Source organism: Colias eurytheme, chromosome 11 (genome assembly GCF_061535395.1).
Source record: "Colias eurytheme isolate Ceu_HAF_F1 chromosome 11, ilColEury1 Martin Lab GWU primary, whole genome shotgun sequence".
Classification (NCBI taxonomy): Eukaryota; Metazoa; Arthropoda; class Insecta; order Lepidoptera; family Pieridae; genus Colias; species Colias eurytheme.
The window spans coordinates 3,037,059-3,056,499 of NC_142990.1; the positions used below are offsets into that span (position 1 = coordinate 3,037,059).

At 31.3% G+C, this 19,441-nt stretch overlaps 2 protein-coding genes across 2 annotated transcripts in view; one reads left to right on the forward strand and one right to left on the reverse strand.

Annotated features, from left to right (window-relative positions):
- Positions 1 to 19,441, reverse strand: part of stan (Protocadherin-like wing polarity protein stan) — a 128,468-nt gene that overhangs the window by 84,876 nt on the left and 24,151 nt on the right. Inside the window, exon 2 of the mRNA XM_090107265.1 lies at positions 6,271 to 6,294. The gene's annotated coding sequence lies outside the window, so the exon portion shown is untranslated. The remainder of the gene's footprint in view (positions 1 to 6,270; positions 6,295 to 19,441) is intronic.
- The window catches only part of LOC149904408 (calcyphosin-like protein), a 57,134-nt gene continuing 52,187 nt past the window's right edge, over positions 14,495 to 19,441 (forward strand). The window contains exon 1 of the mRNA XM_090107261.1: positions 14,495 to 14,576. Coding sequence (XP_089963387.1) covers positions 14,510 to 14,576 — 67 coding nt within the window. The 5' untranslated portion in view covers positions 14,495 to 14,509. The remainder of the gene's footprint in view (positions 14,577 to 19,441) is intronic.

Below are 19,441 nucleotides of genomic sequence, written 5' to 3' on the forward strand. Positions count from 1 at the left end.
TATGTTCTCACCTACCTTTAGCCGTGACATAAATACTTTATTGGATGGATAAGTTTTAACCAAGGATTGAAAAATCGGGCCTTAGTTCAATAAGAAATAATATATTGTGTAAATAAAAACATTTTGGTTTCAGGTTACAAAAGTATCTTATGTAAAAGACACCAGTGTTATAATTAAGGAGGTATTGTTGACCGAGTGGCTTTGTGCCGGAGGGCGAGGAAGGAGGTTAAGGATTAGTCCTTTGACCTCCTTAGTTACCGTGCAAAATAAACATAAAATATTTAAAATAGATATCTGCTGCGATTGTTATCATTAAAATGCTACCTACGGCTCGTTCTATCACTATGGTAATTTTTAGAAGAAAGTCGTGTTATTTTAAGGGTTAAAAAAGATACGCTACGAATAGCGTCGGTTAACAATACAATACGGCATAAATAATTGATATTTTTAATCACTTTCACAAAGGTATCACAATTTTATATTCTTTATAACAATAGATACCTATCATAATAATATGTGTGAATGTAATATTCTAGCTCTACAATGGGCGAACCAATTCGAAATATGTTTTATATTCGTTAGGGCAACACTTAATTTTAATATTCCAATACAAAAAGTGTGTCCAATAAACATAACAAATAAAAGGATTTCGGTTGATTAGCCCGGACCCTTGTAGTCGTATTGTCTGAACATTAGGCAATTTGTTCCGAAATTTTAGTTTATTGTAACTTCTAAGCCTCATAATTTATAAATACGTACGCTTATTTATTTGATTGTATCGGTTGATATATTTTAACAGATGGATAAATAATAAATTGGTCGTATTAATGTGTTCTTCTAGTTAAAGATTATTATTTCAAAGTTCTTTGTAACATGATTTTTAATAATTAAGCGCTTCGTTAAAAATAATTTTATTCCATCCTTGTTGTGACATATTTTTTATTTTGTTTTGATAGTCTTTTGTATTAGTTCGTGTGTATGTGTGTGTTATGTCGCTGATAAATGTTTCATTCTTTCCTTTGATTTAGTGCAGATGAAACTTCCATAAAATTGTATCTTTCAAAATATTTTATTACCGTTATAATTAAAGACGTTAAATGATGCTTTAAAGTCACTTATTCAATGAATACATTACACAAACATATAAGAACTACGGCGACACTCAATTGAATATATCAGATTCATTCAGAGTTATAAATATTTATATATCAGACGGGAACTTGTGCCGCTCTGTTGCATGAGAATTGTGGGGCTGGGAACCTTCCTTGAACTTTAATTACCTTCTATAAGAAGCTGATCACTTAAACCTAGAACCATAGGTAATTAATATGCATTGCATAGATTATAGACGCATGTTTATACGATTTGAGTTACGGATTTCCTATGTTTATGAGAATCTTGTACTTTATCATATTTATTTAGAAATGATACCTCAATGTTGCCATATTTAAATTCAAATTTAGTTATATAGTTAGTAATACTCATGTTTTATTGTTGTATTCTCGTAGGTGGTTATTTTTCATATTTACTTCGTTGTCTATTAATTGCGCCTTTATACGCTCATTCATTCATATTCAAAATATGAATAAATAAGCACATTTTAGAATCTCTATTTTAATCAAATTCATTAGCAGATGTTATACATATATATACTGACAGGTGTAGTTAATAACAAGTTTGATGTAAACGATGTCCAAGAGTATAGTTTTCATCTCATTAAGTTAAAATGCATCTTAATGTCTACTAATAGAGGTGTATTTGAAACAATTGATAGAAGTGTGTCTATGGTCAAGGAAATTCCTGGCAGGTTTTTTTGTTAAATAAAAAAATGTTCTGTAATTACTAGAGAGAACGGTATCAGTAACTCAGAGAGCCATAGAGGGAGTCTTGTAACGACAAATAAAATAATGGCGTGTAAGTATGTCTTGTTTTTATCACAGGTTAACAGTAAGAAATTGTTTCTAAGAAACAGTGGGTAAGGAAAAGCAGTATTATGTGTTCTTTATCTAACTATACGCATAAAATATAATATAGATAGGCGGAAATTGGTTTGTAATTTTTATAGAGCGAAGAACATGGAATTTTATCCGGTTTATTTCATTCTGCTTGGGTTTGGGGAAAATACATATTGATTGGTTGGTTTTGTTGGGATTAAATTCAAAATATATTAGACTGATTTTGGAAATACCAACCACACACCCGCCAAGTGTTTATACTTATACACATTCTTGCCATCCGGCTTACACAATTATTTATGAAAATTTCGTAAAATTTCATGAATATTATTCCCATTAACGTAACAGGAATAACTATAAAATTATTTTTTAAATTAACATCAACCTGTCTACTTAACTCCTCAGAACAGAACATAACCAGTCATCCCATAGAGTTATTTATTCAACAAAACGACTAGTCCTGCCGGTCAGACCACAAAGATGCTCTTTTTATTTATGAGAAGGCAGAGACTTATCTAATCTGTGGCTATAAGCTTTCACGATATTATTATCTATGCAGTTATTTTACTATCACTCCTTTGAAGAGGTTTTATTCTGGTCGTATCAGATTATTTACTGGCCAAGTTATTAGCTCAGAAGATTGTTTATCGATTTAAATCGTTTTATAAGAAAACGTGACAAGTTTATTTAGAATATTTATTATATGCTTATGTTATGGATGGTTATGTTGTTCCTTTTGCATTCGCAGCTATTCAACATTTAGTTACGGAATAGGAATAATGTAACTAACTTACATGTTTCCTAAATACAGTTAGACAATTGAAAAGACATTGAAATACTAAATTCAACGATTATTTTTTATCTTTGTTAGGTACTCAATTAACTGACCTGAGATCGTAGATCCTGAGAAATTTGTGTTTAAATTCAGCTACAACATGGCCCAAACTAAGGAAACGTCAATTGCATAGGTGCAAACTGAATCAAACGTCTCAAATTACAGCTAGTCAGCTAGTCGTCTTTAAATATTGGTCTTACATTTGTGGATGTATTTACCTATCCCGATATGACGGTATCTGCTTACGACGAGTTTTTCAAACAAATATGAAGTTGAACGTCTCATATTTGCTTACTATGCAAGAGACGCGTGTCTGTTTATTCGAAGTTCTTCTGCTTAGAAGTAAGAAGTTTATAAGAATTTATAATGCATTTATAGTACTTTAATACGCGTTTAATTTTATATTATTTACTTACTTTCTACGAATTATAATTATTTTACCTTCTAAACATGTAAGTAGAGCATAATGCATATTAATTATTGTAGAGTCGTATGATATTTTGGGTGTTTGTGTGTATGTCAACGCATAATTTTTGTCTTATATTTACCACTAACTCCTATCATTAGAAAAATAAATTAGCGAAATCGGTTCACCTATAATTTTTGATACGAAATTGTTACATAAAATCGTTTGCTACATTGTCTTGTTCGTACCTAGGTAGTAGGTACCTACACTGTAGTGTGGCTATATCAATGTATCAGGGAAATCATAATTCCCATCTTGTCGCGTGGATCGACTGCCTCAGGAGTAACGAACAGAGATTCCCGTGGGTACTACGCAGGGCTATCAAAATATAGTTTTAAGCACAGGTTTTTAAGTTCCGGTGAATAGGTATGACACATAAGTGATTTAATCATCATAAGCATCGCAATAATATTCATATATATAAAAATGAATCGCAAAATGTGTTGGTAAGCGCATAACTCGAGAACGGCTGAACCGAATTCGATAATTCTTTTTTTATTATATTCCTTGAAGTACGAGGATGGTTTTTATGTAGAGAAAACGTAAATATGTACCACGGGCGAAGCCGGGGCGGACCGCTAGTATTCACTAAAATTATACATTTTGTCAAATTCAAATGTTTAGCAAAATTTACTTAGCTTGGTAGTTAACTACATTCAGCATATTTGTAATAGTACCTAGTGACTAAAATTGACAAAATACCTACTTACATTATATTGTACTAAAAATATGTACTGTAAATAATATAATTCAAAATAATCAAGGACTTTCCAGAGCACATAAACAGGATACCGACAACCAAAGAAAAAATTGTCAACATTAACAACAATTACATGAAATCCTTTTTCATATTGAAGTCTACACACATTGAAAAAGCCAGTTAAACAGTTTTACCAACCCTAATGATACCCAAGGCCAATACACATTTGCGATGCGACACACGTCCGCCGCGACCGGTATGCGACTGGCTTTGTTCGATTACCATGCAGTACTATTATTATTGTTAACACTTAATGTTCCCAGTTTTATAATAGACTGGCGCGAATGCACCATGCTTACAAGGCAAGTCAATGACTTATTGTTTTAAATTTAAGGTTTATTGTAAGTTGTATAAAAGATAAAATTGCAAGTGGAATGAAATAATTCATTGAGAAATAAGGAATTACGAAAGATGCATAATATCATATAGAAATTACCTAAGAATAATCAATAATCGGACTTATTTTTAAAACTCTGCGTGCTCTACATTCTTACACATTAAGTTTTAGTATACAAAATAGTCAATTAGTAGACAAATAAAGATTTTATTTGATTCTCATACTATTTAATTCCTCATTTCCAATAAAGCAAGCGTAGCCACAGCTTCTCCTTAGTGTAGTCCATGTAAGATCAAACAAAAGAAACCAAAAAAGTGTGTAACATTTCTTGAACGTTCATCTGTCTTCGTTTGTACCCGATCTAAAACAAAACCCTAATGAATTCCTGCTATCGCTTCAATGGTTCATTCAGCGTCAGTTTAATTAAATCTAACGTTACAAAGACGTAAATGCGTTTTAAAAGCCCATTTTAATTGATCTGTCTGGTGACAAATTATTTCCATATTGCTTACTGGTGATCAATCATTCGGATCGCGGTCGGATAGTGAATGCTTGCAATTAGGCGCCATATTGCATATCTACTTATTGCTTTAATATTCATATAAATATAAACTCAAATACTACCTACCTACTGAAATGAGAGTAAGAATAAAGATAAAATATTCAATATTAGTCGTACGTATTGACTAAAAATAATAACGACTTTCTAAAACCTAGATAATATAAATCCCATATCTCATACATTTAATTTCGGTGTATTGTCTACATAAAACTATCAAGGATGTCCGTACATGTCTGTAATTAGATAAAAAAACATACAAAATTATTATAACGTACTATTCCACTCGTAATTTCCACTAATAAAAATATAACCTTATACAATCTAATTATTTTTACCCACCCATGGAAAATAAAAGCTCTGAATGCTTTAACAATATAATACGTATGTTAAACGGGCATTTATATCGAAAAATCGTTAACAATGAAAATACCTATTGATCGCAGGTTCGTTAGGGTATTTTGTTAACTGCAGCGTAAAAGCACTTTTCAATAAAAAATTACAGCAAATTTTTCTACAGTATTTTTCATGTTCATGCAATTATATGAAAAAACGAAAGGCAAAATACTCCTCATTCAATTAATAGCATGCAAATCCATTAAGTTTTCGATCATTTATAACCCCGACGTATCTTGGCGGATTAGGAATTTTAATTTGGGGATTTTCCCTGTTAGGGTGGTCAAAACTTACAAACAATGTCTACCTTTATAACTACAAACAACGTATACAATAACTGCTTAATTATTATGGACTTATTTATAACTTTATTAAAAGTAGGTGAGGTAATGTTTATTAATCGAAACGGACCGGTAAAATCTTATACAACCTATCGTTATTAGAATTTGAATTAAATCAATAATATTTAATTCGATAGAGAGTACCAATATAACTTCAAGATAATTTAAAACACGTATTTACTTTAATAAAAGCCTGAGAATCCAACAAGAATCTACATATAAATTGAGTTAATTAAAATTTGATTACACTTTCTTGTCTCATCCTAATTAAAAATACACAGCAATAGAAAGATTAAACAAATTCTAGATCTACAAAAATTATAAAAACATTATGCAGCAATATATACAATTTAAAAAATTATATAAAGAAAGTCTTGTACCAAAACACATAGAAAGATTGGAAACATTCATTACACACAATAAAAATGTAAAGCAAATTCTATCGCGCCAGTCTTGTACATAGTATATTGTATAAATAGAATAAATGAATCCGGCTACTACGTACCACCCCTTGTGACTCATGCTCACAGTGCAGACACGTATTTCAATGGAAAACCACGCTGTAGCCAGAAACCAACTTCGGGACGCTTTTTATTTTTCGACAGCGTAGGGTTAACTTACCGTGGATGATTTCCAGCTATTGTTCTGTAAAGAAAACGTGATGTTAGATGTGTTTTATGCAGTTGTTTTATATGTTAGTGGTAGTTATTTTAGATTTTATCAACTTCATGAAATAAATGGGAGATTCATTGGAGAAATTAATTACAAGGAGAACAAAATATACATGTACTAAAGTAATGAATAAATAATTATAGAACTACAGCCGTGCGTTATTCATGTCTATCAGTCACTGTAATATAATCTAGGCAAACAAGATGATATGTTTATCAGAAATAATTAAAAACTTATTAAAAATAACATTTTGCTATGCTATAAACTACACATAATTATAAACAATTCGCAATAATTATAAACAATTAAATAGGTACTATACCTAAACGAAATATTTGCCATTTGGAAGCCGGAAAAACCTCTAAGCTCTAAAAGATAGATTGAGTATTATATGAACACTTAGTATGAACATAATAAACCAATACTCGATAGAATAGTTAAATCATTAATAACATAACCAACGCGAGTTAAAAATCTCAACACGGGGGGTCCATTATCAAAGTGCACGCTAACTATAAAAGTAAACACGTCTGACGAATTGATACGAAGGGGAAAGAATAATGAACAGAAGCTTAGAATATATGGACTGATAAATTGATAATATAGTTAGAGGATAGGTACGTAGCTATTAACTAAACTACTGATTTCTATTATTTTCATATTTCTTTCTTTATGTTAATGAAATTATAGAAACTATGAAAGCGATAAAACATGAAAGCATTATTAATAAATTGTCTCATTATAATTTTCATATCAACTAACAAGTTAATAATGCTAAATAAGTAGCAAGTTTTTTGGCTGTAACTTTTTTTTATTTCTTTTACGTTTCTTTTAATTACAGTTTATTTTTCACAGATTAAACAATAGGTACCCATTTACAATAAATATAACTTCATAAATACACCAATTAGGAACAGTTCTCCAGAGACGTGTATTCAAAGCTTGCTTTAGCCAAACATTTTACATGAAGTGAATCAAAATATTTGTCCATAGCCCGTTCCTACCGTCCCTAATGCGTAAAGTTTGTAAGGATTCAAAGAAATTAGTCTCTCTGAAATTAACCCTCCGTCCAGAATTCTCCCTAGTTACTCTAACAAGGGTTAGGGAAGATGTAGTCAACCTTTTTTCGCTAGTTTTCTAAAGTACGTACATTTCCTGAATGTAAATGAATTGGCCTGCCTAATTGTATGACTAGTCGTAAACGTACAATACTTTTGTTTTATAAAGAAAACTAATATTATTATATTATATTATTATTATTATATATAGGTCTATGTTTGCTTACCACTATTAGATCGTTTTAGATGATTATTTCAGAGATAAAAGGTGTAAGAGCTTTGACATTTCAACAGACTTTAAGACTTTTGACAGAGCACAATCATTTCTGTTACTAATTATAAAAGTGTAAATGGAATAGATTAAATCGATCGACAACTGTTCATAGCATCAGTAAATTTTTATGTCTAGACTAACGTACAAAGCAGACACTTTGTAGGTATTTATATTTTACCACAAAGGTAAGTTATGTGTATAATAATTTTTCATAACGTATCCAAAGGTAAAACATCCCAGCATTTTATACATAACACTATAATCCGCGGAATTATACATTAGCCATGCTCGTATCAACCCCTTACACATAGAAATATGAAAATACGCTGTCAACTTTTTTTTATGGCGGGAACTCAAGTTAATGATTCTGTACATTTTATTGTTATATTTTGTCGAGTAGCACTTAATTTGAATGGTTGCGAAAAGAACAACCTCAATAAAGACGAAAAATGAATGTTTTAGGAAAGCCTAAGTATTACCTAATTTACCGAAAAAATCTGTTGCTAATAGGTAACAAATCATGATATTCATAACTCTCTACCCATCTTATTAAAAGAACCCTAAAAGAAAAAGCGAACCTATAAATCGCTTTAGCATAACATCGCATTTAACTTACCAAAAACGAGAACAAAAGAGGCTTTATATCAAAAATGCAGAGCATTATATTCTGTACACACCTTGTAGCTTTATCTCCATTAAAAAGTTAAAAAATCCTTGAAATGTGCAGAAAATTCACTCTGTAGCACATGATTCATGTTATCTTACATGCCGCTAGCCGTGGAACAAAAACAGAAAGTTGCCTGAAAAACAGCTCGTTTTACTTGTAAAGTTTTTCCGGCGTACGACAGAATTATGAGTTGAAGTTTGTGCGGCAACAATATTTACAGCTATGTTAATTGAAACTATATATTGGTTTGATTTGTTTGAAGTTTTGATTTAACTACAAATGAAATAGTGACCATTTTTTTAAATTTTTTTATCAATTTTTTTAGTTTTTCACTAAAATATTCGATTCATTTGTTTTGTTTTTACTTTTGTAATTTAAAATCAACTATGTTTAAAATCCACATCTCTATCAATTAATTCTCACATGTTTAACTTTCTACTTTTTAATAAACATCTTAAAAATAACTTCTTGTACGAAATAAATTTTATCCATATGAAACATCAAAAGATATTATAGAATCACCAAATGCGTGGTAAAAATTGCCTTAATCAAATCGATATTTTCGCCCTTCATAAACTGCAGCAAATGGAACGGAAGTTAAAAGTTTTCTCAAGTAAAGTCTCCATCAAAGTTATAAAGACGTCAACTTATGATCATTTACTGAAGATTTTCTATAGCAACGATAAACTCTTATAAAATATTTACGTGAACGACTATTACACGTTCGAGAGATTTAGCTGAAATAAGTTGCGAAAATCACTTAGATATGATGATAGATTTTTATAGCATCTAATGCACTTGTGCGTATTCATCTGTGGTAATTCTTTTCTACGTTTTTTTTCGTTGTTGGAAACCGATTAAATAATACAAAACTCGTTTTAAAAAAAAGATTTGATAAAAGGTTAAGCCAAGAAATGGCTTAACCTTTTTTACAGTCATCTAAGACTTCGTAATTCGTATGTTCGTTAAAAAGTTTTGTAGTGCGACAATGCGGCTGTTTTTCTATAATATTTACATATTTATAACATTCAGTTAAAAGTAATAGACATTTGAAAGTGTTTGTTTCATAAATTAACTCAAATAATATAGGAGTATTAAATATCTAAAGCCAGATAATTAAACACGATATTATGGACTTGTTCAAATGCAATTTGCACTTTCTCCGTACACATACATAATATGTTATCGACTATTTACTGAGAAAATATACTTTTATGTTTACCTCGTTTATAGCTAATTCAATTACTGAGAATTTATAAGGCAATTCTATCACCAGAGAGAGATTTCTCTTTCCTATAAATGTAGTTTGTTATTTTATGCAACAACAAATCAACGTAATTGACATTTAAGATATTATTTGCATAAGGATAAAACATTTGTACTTGTATACAGGGTGTCCCACTGTTGGTATACTAAGCTCAATGGAGGTTATAGTTTTGCATACGCTGAGTACGTAAAAAATACTTATAAAATTCCAGACGCATTTTTTTTTCAAATAGATGAATTCTTAAAACTCTATGTGTACACCCATAACAAGCAACCCGCCCAACTTTGCCACCAGCACGTGAGCTATATGTTTTCATAGACAAAATGCTCACATTAGAGAAGCGGTATATACCGGCTGCATGAAGCTAGAGAAGAAAACATGGATTTTCAGGAAAAAATTAGCAAAAAATTTTTGACGTAATTTTGTTGTTTCAGTATTTTTTACGTGATCAGTGTATGCAAAACTACAAGGCCCTTCGCGCTTAGTATACCAATAGTGGGACACCCTGTATATTATATTAGCATATTCAACTTTTATACTACTTGAAATAATATGTAAGTAGGTAATAAATATTCAATAACTAGACGAAAAACAAGAAAATCTTTCATCATCATCAGCCCATATACGTTCCCACTGCTGGGACACGGGCCTCCTATGAGAGTACATGCCATAATCCACCACGCTGGCCAAGTGCGTGTTGGTGGATGACACATGTCGTCGAACTTTTTAATTCTTCGACATGTCGGTTTCCTCACGATGTTTTCCTTCACCGTTCGAGCAGTGGTGATGTTACAACATGCGCAGATAAATTGAAAAATCAATTTATTTCTTGCGCGCTCGCCTGGTCTCGAACCCCGGACTTATCGATTCGAAGTCCGAGGTCTCACCACTGAGCCTCACACTGCTATAGAAAGAAAATCTTTGGTATGTTTTATTTATTTATATTTGTAAAATTGTAATGGATAAACAGTGTGAAAGGTAAGTATTTCTTGAGTTTTGTACGTTTTTATCATTTAAAATATCTCATAAATGAATAAAAACATATAATAAATCGAGTTCGACTCATATTTACTGTTAAACCCATACAAAGGAAATACACTATAGCATACTACTCTCCCATTACTAGTTAATTACTAAAAGATTAGAAAACTTCCCAGAACACGACGATATTCAACAACCTACGCAAAGTTCTCGCGATCAAATACCCGACGTCGAATAAGAAATACCTTCACATAGTTTTACGTTAGTCATGACTCATCAAATGATATCTAATGTTGTATGTGTATAACAAATATGTAATTGTAAATGGAGACAATAAACCCGCGATTTCCATAGATTTAAAGAGAATTTAATAGTGACTTTTATTTAGGTGGTGATGTGCAAGTTACTTTTTCTTGTCGGAGTTTTCTTATGTAATAAATGTTTATTTAATTGGACATTAACATCATTTTCATGTTATGAAGACTAACCTGTAATAAATATATGTATCTTAAAAATCTTAATTTAGTAAGAAGCAATTTGGTAGCTTTTACCAGAAAATCAAGATAGGTACCCACTTAATTTAAAAATTTGGTAGAGAAACCGTTTAATTAATTACAACATATATAAAATGCTTACCTATAACAAATTTATTTTATGACAAATTAATCAGATCTTTTCACTCTAGGTTTTGAAATTTAAATTAATTAGTATCCCATCGTCAGTATCGTAGTCGTTACTATTAGACCGGGAGATACTGACACAAAATTTCGAGTCATTTGTAACAAGGATGGCGGTTCTACAGGGGTCTTAGTACGCAATGACAAAAAAAAAATGATGGTGTGAACGCTGGTACCGGTGGCTTAGTCGCGTGGGCGTTTGTCGAACTCGTCGGAAAAATAGCGAAAGTCAAACGATTTGTAACACAAAAATTTTAGAATTTACCGATAGCCCATAAAAAAGTAGTAGGCGGTAGTGTCATGCCATACTTTTCCGGTGTGACTTACAGCCCGCCATACCGACGCGAATGTGTTGATTTAAATAAAACAATCATTCAACCATTTGTACCAGGCTAACTTTTGCACAGGTAACTATCGTCGTGCAGCCATTTACGAAAATCGCCATGCCATACTTTTCGGACGATTCCAAATGGTCGCCATACCGCCGAAAATCTGCAAAAAATTTTTATTTCGCCAAACTTTTTGTACCAGTATTGCATTTGGATTTTTGGAGAGTATTTGATAAAATGTGACCATTATTATATTTGCCATACTTCTAGTAGGGGGAAAAAGTGCTGTCATACTTGAAAACTTAATTTATTATTAATTTATATAAGTGAAGATTTCCAACACATAGATCTTTGAAATTTTGTATTTATATTTGTTGATCCTCAAACTTACAGGAAAAATAAGTGCCATACTGTTACAAATCGTTTGACTTTCGCTATTTTCCGACGAGTTCGACTAACGCCCACGCGACTAAGCCGCCGGTACCAGCGTTCACGCCATCGTTTTTCTTTTTGTCATTGCGTACTAAGACCCCTGTAGAACCGCCATCCTGTTACAAATGACTCGAAATTTTGTGTCAGTATCTCCCGGTCTATATATATTGTTTTCGAGTTCAAAATACATCTATTGTTCAAACAAAGGCGGCAAACAAAAAACGGTAACACACGTCACAATAACGTAAAACCGCTTTAGAAGTTACAACTAAATACAACGGACTAAACTCTTGTTTCCGAACTGAACAGAGTAAGCGATAAAACTTTCAAAGCACTCCGGTTGCATTCCGATCGAGGAAACATAGGTCGTTGGTCTCTCGTTTGCAATCGTATATAGTATTTAAGGCTACTACGTCATACAGTAGTAGAAAGAATAATGAATGAAATAGTACCAGCAACGTAGAACTAATATTGATTATTGTTAGTCACGCGCTAAAATCGAATGTAGGATGTTCATTTCACTTACCTTTTCCTTACTTACTACCATTTATGACGATGCAGATGGCTGTGTATTTGGTTTTGAATACTCACTACTATATGTACCTATCTACGTGTATTACCTATGTAGCTTCAAATGAAAAATTAACTACATTCATTTGAATTGATGTTTCACTTAGTTATTACGCTGCGCTGCTCTAACGGTATTGGCACAGATAAATGTATTAGTATACTGTATAACTGGTTTTGTATACTTGCTACTATATTACAATTGAGAAATAAGCTATGTGACTTTGAATGATATTATTTATGGGATCAATGGAACGATTAACAGGTTTATGTGATTAATTTAAACTTCTTCAATGTAGATGTTAGATTAGAAGTGTGAGTCGAGTGTTACAACTTTAAAGATATTATAAATTCTAAACAGATACATGTCTTTAAAATATTCCATGCTGCCGAAATCACGACTAAAGACTAGTTAATATATTACTTCAAAAACTTTTCTTTTATTTGCTGATTGCCCTAGCATACGTGATCGAAATAAAAAATTTATGTAATGACTGCGCGACGGTGTCTCCCCTACAAAAAGTTGATAATTTGATGCGGTACTAAAAAGCATTCATGTAAATATCTATTATATACATATAGTACTGAAGTTGGAATATTTCAGAAATTTAATGGTAAGTGACGACAAAACTTAGACACTAATTCGTTAATTACTATACACTTGGGAGGAACCTTTCCCTAACTGAAGGTCAATGTTCAAATACTACCTATAAGTATAAAATGTAGTATCTTGTTTATAAAGGAAAGAATATGTAGGTTTATAAAAACTTTTAACTTGTTATTTTATTTTCCAGTAATATTTTAATGTGCCTTATAGCATCATGAACTGGAGGGAAGCGTTCGATGATCATTATTATTATATCTACCAATGGACAGTGCACTAATTACAATAAAAACTACATTACATATACGTCTGAATATAGTACAATTTGTATGATAAAGTATTCAACACAAACACAATCCTCCCCATTTTATTTTATTGCCTTTTCCAAGCCTTTTCCATTACGCTCTCATATTAATGGTCAAAGATCGTGGGGCTGATTGTGCCGAATAATAGTAAAGTATTCCATTTGTTTTAGGCTACCCAAGAACAATTAAAAGCACAATCGATCGAGGATTAAGTAAAAATAATAAATCAGCGATGAATCGTAATAAGCGTAACGAACAAAAAGCAGCAAGCTATTGTGAATACGCATTTGGGGTAGCTTGCACTAGGGGAGCATCCCCAACAAAGATGCCTAGCAACGCGTTTGTATCGATTTAGAGGCAGACGTTTTAACATTCCCTAATGAACATGGTCAGCTAACAGCTTAATAATAAGGATAATTTTGTTAGAATGGAGTTTTTTAAATATGTATTATCGATTTTTTTGTGTTCGTATTGGTCTTAGATCATTAAGTAATGATCTAAGGTATTGGTAGATTGAACGCAGGATGTGGTTTGGAAACAATTTCCATGAAATAATAAGAGAATTTTTTTTTTCTTATAATATACAAAGTTACTTTCATAAATGAAGACCTAAAGTGTCCATTATTCGTGACTTCATTCCAAAACCTTGAATACGAAAATTCATTGGAAAATAGTAGTTCAAATTTTATCTGGAGGTTCCTACTATAAAAAACGTATGAAAAAAGTGGTTTACCTTTGTAAGGATAGGTTTTGATAGTAAATGTGTACATACTAAATTACTAACGTACTGGAATCTTTATAAGATAAACGCTTGCAACATAATTGTCCTGTTCCCCGTGGATCTAATTAAATTTCTAGCTACAACATACATTGGTATATTGCTAGGAGTATACTGTCCCAGCACAAAACAATAACGTTCCGGCGATTATCCAATTGTCAAGGTCAATTCGGATGGACCTAATGATAGCGGTGGGCAGTCACGGTCATTATATATAAAGCAATTCCAGTAAATAGATGCAGTGTTACAATGTATCTCATAGCTAGTGTGGTTTTGGTTGCGGTCCTGGCGTGGAGTAATGGCGCGCCAAACGATCGTGAGTTATTGCTTTACGTTATTTTGGGTGTAAATACGCTTTTGACAGATTAACCATGATTAATTAGAGATAAAAATCGTTAATAATTAACTGTTCATTCGTCTATAAACTATGAAAGAAGTCTGGATTTGCCTAAATAATATTAGAAGCCTAAATTTGGTATAGCCTAGGTTACGTATGTATAAGTATCCGTATCTGTTTTAGTATAAGTTTCAAGATTTTTTTCCCTGAATTGAAAAGGTGTACGAGAAAAACTCATCGTTGTGAAAAGTATCTCTACATGATAAATAAAGCTTGTAAGAATTTCCCGCTATGAATATGCGCACTATGTTGTTTTATTGCCATCCTTCGGCAAAATAAGTTATTTGATTAGTCTATAACAGTCTTTATAGTCTACGCATGGCATCACCGACCCTGATATTAAAATTATAACAAAACAATATAAAAAGTGTACATTTTGCAAGCGATTGTATTCAATGTCACGTTTACAAACATACGTACTTACTTTTAGTGCAAACAAAAAACAGTGATATAAACATTTTTAGTTTGAGTATTAAAATAAAAAATAAAGTATCTAAATTGATATTATTTCGCAACCTCTGTATCCCAAACGTTTATTCGACAAGATATCCTTGAAGCCAGCATTCATTCCCGATTGTTTCTCAGTCTCAGTGGTCTGTATGCATATTTAACCGTACACGAACGGGTTTACAAACTCTGGCTGTTATCCGTTTATTCGGTTTTTGCGATGACATAAAAGGAAGGCAATGATGGATTTTTTTAACGCAATATTCCGTATGGTTTCACGTTTGTCAATGGCTAAAGTTAGAGAATGACTCAATACAGTTGTGGTAATTATTTAATCTGATATTGGACCATTCTGCTGATAGTTTACCAGATAGACGAACTGCAAGGCATGACTGTTGCAGCTGTTATCTGAATTAATAATCTACATAATATATCATTTGAGTGCTTTATTTTAAGAATCATGTAATCTTTTTTTTTTATCTGTAACGGAAAGCGTATAACTACTAATTTTATAAGTCTTTACCATAGTCTTTACCTAGTATTTTAAATTCAGAATAATTGTATCCATCACAAAAACTGGCAATACACAATTTCTATTTTAATATCAAAGACAAAATAGAATTATATTTAAAGACCTTCAATACATATTTTACAGACAATAATATATTATGCGTAGGTACCACGGCTCGATGGTAAGTCTATAAATACACCTAGCCGTTTCCATTTCAAATAGATGAACCCACGAAACTTTAACCTCCCTCTATTTACCGGGGCTTAAAAGAAAATTTGAATTTATGACATACCTTTGGATATTAACATTTATCAATATTGGTATGTAGGGGAGGAAACTGTGGGCACTCTTTTTAAATTAATATTTGTATGTTGGTACGAACGAAGTACCAACGTAAGTATAGTAACTATTATTTCATCTGTGGTTATTCTTTGATTTTACATTTGTTGTTTTTCATTAATTCAAGGGCCTGAATATGTAAAAATTTTTATGAATTCAATGACTTGCTGAATATGTCAAAAAAATTACTGGTGTCTTTTATATGCCTGACATATTCACCATTACTCCTATATACGAGAATTATAGTAATGTAATGGACTTAAAAATATATTATATCCCTTACATATGGACACGTCATGTCGATTATACACGCATTGTACTATGATAGGAGATCTAATGCATATTTAATTAACAAGGTAGTGCAAATGGCTTTGTTGCAGATGTCTATTAATTAACTAAGGATAATACGGTTTGAGTTATGTTAAACTTTTGTTTGAATTTGTTTTAGAATCGTTTGAAATGTCCAATTAGGTTAGTGTAAGATGATTTCTATTGAACAAACCTTATTATTGAGTTCTTGTCTCAGAAATAACTATTATTAGGTGAGTTATGGTGATGTTTTGGTATTGTTATACAAATATAATTTTTATTCACACACGAAATATGAATAAGAAATAATTAGTGTACAAGTACTTAAATCATCTTCAACTCTACTAAAGAAGTTGATAAATTGTTTCATTCAGTACATTCTTTGAATGCACTTTTAATATATTAAAACTATCTTAAACCGATCGATTATCTCTTTCATTCGTTTTCATAAAAGAGAAAGAAACAGATAGAGTAAAAAAACTGATAGCCAGAAGCCAGTCCATCCATCTTGAGACCCGACAGAAACCCGTTTACCCGAAGCTCCTGATGGTCATATAATTGGTTCAAATTTAACAATGCAATTCTCAACTCTATCCTCTACATACTAGGTCTAGTTTTGAACACAATAGCTAGCAAGTCCTAACATAGTTTGTAATTATCGATTCAAAATAAAAGCATTCAAGTGAATAATCAAGTCTGTAATAATACGTTGGAATATGAATCGGAATGAATAAACAGACGGCGGTAATGATTGTAGGAACTTTCGATCTTGTTTTTTCTTTAATTATTTCGTTCAATTGTTCATTAATGAAAGGTTTGTAAAATTTTATTGTTTATTTAAACGTAAATTAATCTTTAAACATGATTATTAAAAGTAGGTATATTGTCCTAATAAATTATCTAAGGTTTCATTTATTTAAATGGATTTTTAAATACTGTTTAAACCTATGGTTCAAACTCTCAAACATGAATAATATTAAAAAAATGTTTTATTGCTTGGAAATTATCAGTTTGTCAGTTAAAGGTTAGAACACACCCATTAATCCAAATATTAATTACATCAAGTAGATAAAAACGAGAACCCAAAAAATATAAATTCTAAACAGGTAACCGTTTTTTCGGAAATTATTTTGAACCCATGTTTAAACCCGATTCAACCTAATCACTTATATCCCAAAATAATTGGTACCTTTACCAGGTACATTTTGTTTTTAAAGATCACAAAAAATGTTAACACACCTCAATGCTCTTCATCATTGGTTTCAAACAAAAATAATTTATAACATTTCATATGTGTGATATCGTTTTGTAAAACGAATATTTTATTTTTATTTCCTAAAGGTAATGTGCATAAGGATAAAATACATGTTATTATTTTTCGATCATAACTTTTTTTTCAGACTAGCAAAAGCTTAATAAATTTACAAACAGCATAAAGACAAAACAGCTTGTAGCTTTTTTACGCTGCATACTTTCCTATATAGTTACCTAAAGAGAAAGTGTCTATAAAATCAATCATTCACAAATCTCTGAGTTTAGTATTCACAATTCCACAAGACTTTACCTTCTAATTTGAAGTCCAAGGAAATTAGAACTTTGTACGGTATGAAACTCATTTAGGATTCAGAAAGGTAAGTTGAGAGCACTTGTTAACACTAATTAGGACAGACAACCCGTTGGATTCAGCCTCAAAGCCTTTCCGGACGCTCTACAAATTAACGAGATTCCTCTGCAAATATTTAGTAATGAATAATTTGAAGCAATTAGATATAAATCGAAGTTTACATATTATATAGTAAGTCGGTGTTATGAATGTAGATCTACGGCCGTTTCTAGTAATATACTAAATGTATGAATTTGTATTTTCCTTTTTGATGAACTAACGGGTGATTGACATTGAAGAATATTAGAAAGTAAATAGATTATATATTGCAAAAAATATTAATACTTCTTGTCTAGAAAACTTGAAAGAGAATGAACTAGAGAATAAAATTCGGAACAGGAATAGGTTCTCATACGATACGGTGAACAAAGCCGTAGAACGTACAATTAATGTAGTTTAAATACAGAATACATTAAAATTAATTCTAAGACCCACACACACTCTTGATTGTGATTTGTGAATGCTTGTAAGAACAATGTTACATGTAATAAAACATTATATGACCCGCTGTTGAAAAATTGTTATTGCTATAATGAAATAACATTATACCTAAACCAGTTGAGATTTTATCGCAAAGCTCATAAGAGATCTGGTCTAAATGACCCATTTCCAACATATGTTGTAACAAGTTTAGCAGCGTCCTAATTTAGGTTTTGGATTTAATTTAAAATGGTCGAGCTTAGGTCCGGATGGAAATTATAGTGGTTTTACTCGGTGGAATGGATAAGGGTCGATGTGAATGCTATAAATTTATTCCATTTCAATTCCCACAAGGAAATTGGTTACCAAAAGTTATAAAGGGATTAGGAATAGACAAAATGACGCACGCAAATTTAAGCCCTCCTCTCTATCATATCATAAAATATAGATATATTAATTTTGTTACGATTCTTTAATAAATTAATGGTTTCTTTTATGATAATGATGTTTATTACGTCTGTATTGTATGGAAATAAAGAGTAAATTATACTTTTGTTTTAGTTTATTTCCACACATCGATTTATTGAAGCACAGGCTGCAACAGACAGCGTAGCATCCTTGATGATGAATTGATTCCAATACCGTGACCATTAATATAAGTTCAATAGTATTTCTATAGCGATAAAAATGGTGCTAGTTATTCATATTGAATTGTGTTTATATTGTATGTTAAATAATTATATTACACTAGTACAATTTCAAAGATTTATATCGAAAATATTGCATACTTACTAGAATTTAGTGTGTTCATATAAACAAAATGCAGTTAATTAAATAACGACACAAGAAACACGCGCCTAACAAAAATGAAAAAATAAATGAACACCCATAAAAATTAAGTATAATTTTTACGTAATATTTAACGTGAAACGTGATTTCAAAGGATCACGATTAAGTTTATTGCTCCCATAAATTACGAAATAATAATAGAGTTCAAAAGGTTAGGTTTTAACTTGAATCGCACGTGAGCATTAGTCACATGTGAATCTAAACGTAATCTGGGGACTATAAATTGTAAATTTTAATCCGTTTATC